This window comes from Lathyrus oleraceus, chromosome 5 (assembly GCF_024323335.1).
Source record: "Lathyrus oleraceus cultivar Zhongwan6 chromosome 5, CAAS_Psat_ZW6_1.0, whole genome shotgun sequence".
Taxonomy (NCBI): domain Eukaryota; kingdom Viridiplantae; phylum Streptophyta; class Magnoliopsida; order Fabales; family Fabaceae; genus Lathyrus; species Lathyrus oleraceus.
Window position 1 is genome coordinate 260,924,885 of NC_066583.1, and position 4,453 is coordinate 260,929,337.

The 4,453-nt window shown below is 32.5% G+C and overlaps 1 protein-coding gene across 4 annotated transcripts; it reads left to right on the forward strand.

Moving 5' to 3' along the window:
* Window positions 1-636: 636 nt before the first annotated feature.
* On the forward strand, window positions 637-3,594 carry LOC127083718 (protein DEHYDRATION-INDUCED 19 homolog 4). 4 transcript variants are annotated; one of them, XM_051024045.1, is made up of 6 exons: window positions 637-746; window positions 1,207-1,485; window positions 1,977-2,110; window positions 2,270-2,350; window positions 2,474-2,670; window positions 3,285-3,594. In XM_051024045.1, the coding sequence occupies exons 2-6, from the start codon at window positions 1,257-1,259 to the stop codon at window positions 3,397-3,399; spliced, it is 756 nt and encodes a 251-aa protein (XP_050880002.1). In that variant the 5' UTR covers window positions 637-746; window positions 1,207-1,256; the 3' UTR covers window positions 3,400-3,594. The 4 variants fall into 4 exon arrangements, with proteins under 4 accessions (XP_050880002.1, XP_050880004.1, XP_050880003.1 ...); XM_051024047.1 differs by having other exon boundaries at window positions 659-746; window positions 1,256-1,485; XM_051024046.1 differs by having other exon boundaries at window positions 662-746; window positions 1,252-1,485.
* Window positions 3,595-4,453: the final 859 nt, after the last annotated feature.

The following is a 4,453-nucleotide window of genomic DNA, read 5'->3' on the forward strand; positions in this document are numbered from 1 at the left end:
TGTATTACTTAATATATAGAAATATTATTATTTTTAAGGTTAAATATATTTTGATAATTCTGTAAATTATGAATTAATATTATCTATTCTTTAAATTATTAATTATTAATTTTCATAAATAATTAACTTTATTAATAGGGAGTATTATAGTAGAATAAAGGGAACCTAGTCATTATCAAAATGTATAAAAATATAAGAGAAATTATAATTTCTAAATTCATAGGATCTTACACTCAATTAATTATTGAGGTTAGATATTGAAAAAAAATAACTTTTATTTTAACTATTTATAAAATAACATTGGTAATAACATATATGGAAAGTAAATATAAAATAAATATATTGTTCATTCAATTAATTTAATAGATTAACAGTAGTGTCAATATAAAAAAAATATTACACTACCATTCAATTAAAATATTTTATATTATTAAATTATATTTTAAAAATGTGATGGGATAGGATACACCACTCTCCTTTTTGTCTTAATTTAAAAATTAAATCTTCCTTTCAAATAAAGATTAGAATACACTATTATTTTTTGGTAAAAAAAAGATTACATTATGAAAATTCCACGTGTCAGTCTTGCGTAGTGAAGTTGTTTGAATGTGTCGAGTTCAGAAAATAGTATCAGAATGCAAATGAAAATGAAGAAGAAGAAGAAAACAAGCATGGACGTGAAATACATGGCTTCCTATCTATCTTCTTCATTCCAATCACTTCCCTTCTCTCTCTCCTTCAACATGGTACTTCCTTTTCTCGCTATTTCTTCTCTCTCGTTTTCGCTTTTTCATGCTTTTTTCAATTCCCGCTTTTCTCCGAAAACAAACAAAACAAAAACGCTTTTGAGTTAGTTCAATGCACAGTATTTCGCGCATTCATGCCAAAATTCAGTGTTTCTGAGTTATTATTATTTCTCTCAACTCAACCTCCTTCAATTTTAAAGAAAATAAATTGTGTAATTTTTTGCCACTGAATGAATGTTTTCCAAGTAACCGTTTCTCTCTTTGAAACTCACTATTCTTTCACAATTCATGATATAAAGCCTTCGAAGGTGATCATAATTTCTTGACTTTTTTTTTTAATCACAATCTTTAATTTATTGAAAAATTTGACTTTAATAGAACAATAACATGTTTAAATATTATTTTCCATTTGTGCTTATCACATTATATACACATGCTGAGTTTTTTTCTATATAAGAAGAACCTACATCTCTCAACCCATCTAACAAAAAGTACTATTGGTGAGTGAGAATGACGAACTTCGTCGAAGACGACAATGTCAGCTCTTCTTCTTCTTCACCAACACGTGCTCAAGAGCCTCGAGATTTTATTGTATACGGCAGATTTCCGTCTGAACTCAGAAGAATAAGGACTCGTGCTTATGGAAACAGAAGCGTCACAAATTGCAGCCCAGCCCCCAGAAGAATAAATAATTGGAATGTGGTTGATGATGACAGAACTACTTCTGCCGATGAAAAAGGTTGTTTTTTTTACTTCATTTTAATAATATTTATCTGTTTCTGAAAACTATTCTTTTGATTAACAGTGTGGCGTAACTAATTGATATGAATGTTGATACCTTAGAAATGAAGCCACTTTAACAAGTATCAATTGATCTATCACTTTTATTGTGCTATTTTAATAGATTTGATTGATCATACGTCAAGTCTTCGATTTAGTTCACCGGAAAATTAAACCTTTTCCTTGTTAAGCCGTTTTTAAATTCACCGGTATAATTATCGTTAAAGCCTCTAAACTCAACCCTTTTCATTTAATTGCAAAAACAATTTCCCCTAATTTAGAGAATTTTGGATGATTTCAATTCCGTAACTTAATCTGAGGAGCAAGGCATACTGTTAATTTTGTTTTTTAATTGCTCTTTAGTTTTGAAATGTACTTTGTAACTCATGCAAAATGCAGTTCTTGTGCTAGATATACTTTCTGATGCTAATATAATTCTGTATCTAATAGATGATATTCCGGCATTCAATCCAGTTGGTCTGGATCATGTTTTACTGTGTATTGTAAAATGTTATGAATGTGATTTTGACATTGAAGTTTCCTTGCGCTGCGATCCTTCAGAAGAATTTGATGCAAATAATATGGTACGACCTCTTGGATTTCAAAAATTTATGTTTACTAGAACTTATTGCTACACTATTTACTCTCATTTTTGTTAGATTTGGTTTCCTTTTTATACTTTGATTGATTGAGGACAATGCCTTTGATTGATCACAATGACTGTTTCACTGTTCCTATATCAGATTTGTCCCGTGTGCAATGAAAAGTTAGGGGAGGATGCGATAAGGACTGTGCAGAATTCAAGCTTTGGAATTATGCATTCGGTATCTTTTGCTTATCCTGGGATTCATGCACTTTAATTGTAGCATAGTTCAGTTTTAGTGTAGGAAGATTCTTATCTTACTCAATTCAATATGTTGATTTAACAACGTATACTTTCTACATAGCGTGCTTGGTCTGCTCTGAATCTGGGGAACGAACCTGCTCTACGGGGTAACAAACATGAAACAATGTTCGGTTCAGCTTTGTCAGCATCTCAGGACAATCTTGATGGTCAAAGCTTCAATGATTTCAGTTCAGATGAAGATGACAGGACCAATGCCTCAGATGTTACTGCTGCAAAAGGCATTTCCATTGCAAAAAGGTATTACACTTATCTTCATCTATTTGTTGTAATGGTGGTATGCCGGTATGATGAAAAAGAACAAAGTTGAGGAACATGCAAGATTAAAAATTCACTTTTTTCCTTTGCAGTCTTTGTTAATCTTTGTTCTTGGATATGGTATAATTACCAAATAAATTCATAAGTGTAATAGTCTATCTGAATTTAATATCATTGATTATGGAGAAGTAGTTCTATATCCTTCGTCTCTTTGAATATTTTTATGTAATTACTTGCAAAACATGAACCACTATTTGAATTGGATCCATCTTTATGCAGTCACAATCCCTTGATTATACGCAGTCAGAGGCATCTGAAACAATTGATTAACATTGAACTGTTCAAATTTTAAAATCTGAATTGAAATCTGAAACGTGCAATATGAATCAAAGGATTTAGATGTGGCTGACTGAATACAATCATGCATTCCATATGTTTATGATTTAAATATTGGTTATATTGAATTTTGAGTAATTTACACAGTATTAAGGTATGCTGTAGTGTATTTTCAAATTAGTTATTGAAATAAGTTTTATGAAAGTATCTTCCTTAACACACTCAATACTGAAATTTTGATGATGGCTTTATGCTTGCAGCTTGGGAGGGGCAGATGCACCGAAGACTGGCGGCAATGAACAGGATGTTGAAGAGAGAACTAGCAGGGCTGCATATTTTCAAGAGTTGGTTATGTCAGCTTTATTCTCAGAATGATTAATAGGGAAATAGTTTTGATGGTTGTAAAAATTTACAGCATTGAGTTTGATTCTGGTGCATGAGTTATTATTATTATTATAGGTTTATAACAAAACTTTAGCATATTGGATTGCTATGCTAGCGAATTGGATGGTTGGCTCTATTTTGGTTACTGAACAATTTAAATATTCATAAGTTTATCTTTGGTTTTTATTATTGTGTCATGATTTCGCATATTTTCATGACAGAATTTAGAATATGAAATGGAAATCAAATTGGCTAGACTTATTGGTCATCATTCTGTGACCAACTTAATTGATGATTCAGGTGGTGGTGCCTAGTGTGATCAGTTGAACGAGACTTTGAAAGTCTGGTTTTGGTTGTTTAAACAGCTTACAAGGTAACAGTTTATCCAGTCTCTAGTAGCATGGCTTTATTGAAAAACCAAAGCAATATCTGTGATGGTAGTTCTTTCATAACGGGACCATAAATATGTGGGGATCCAATGGACTTAAGTTATGAAGCGATGTAGTGAACTTTCGGTACGGCGACACATAGGTATGCAGAGTTAACACTTCAAAATTAAAGTCAGTAGATGAGAGAGAAAATAGTGAGCGTGTGAATGAGAGAATAATTAAAATGATGTCTTTTGGACTTTACATAATGTGGGCGGTTATAGTCGTCCCGCATGATCTGACGTCTAAAGGGTGGGGGCCATCGTCGTCCCGCATGATCTGACGTCTAAAGGGTGGGGGCCATCTGATAATATAGGACGGTGGTGAGCGCTCTGAGTCACTAATGATTTGGCGTGCACGTTCTTGGACTGAACCTCAACGTGATTGAGCTTTACCTCCCTTGGGTATGTGGTTGGTCTGAAGCAGTTATCCTCAAAGTCTGCCATTGCGTAGGAATGAATAAACTTTTAAGTGTTAGATAATACTTCTAAATTGAATGGATTTAGCCTGAAATCGTGAACGGAATACTTTCCTTATAGTATTTCAAGCACTCTCGAATGTCTTAGAGTTTCTATACAGGACTACTCAGGATAATTTAGCATATAGTTGAGTTTGCA

Bases quoted from the DNA above. Each gene is read 5' to 3' on its own strand.
- LOC127083718 (XM_051024045.1), top strand. From the start codon at position 1,257: ATGACGAACTTCGTCGAAGACGACAATGTCAGCTCTTCTTCTTCTTCA. The intron at 1,486-1,976 runs GTTGTTTTTTTT...TGTATCTAATAG, and splicing joins TACTTCTGCCGATGAAAAAG to ATGATATTCCGGCATTCAAT. The intron at 2,351-2,473 runs GTATCTTTTGCT...CTTTCTACATAG, and splicing joins GCTTTGGAATTATGCATTCG to CGTGCTTGGTCTGCTCTGAA.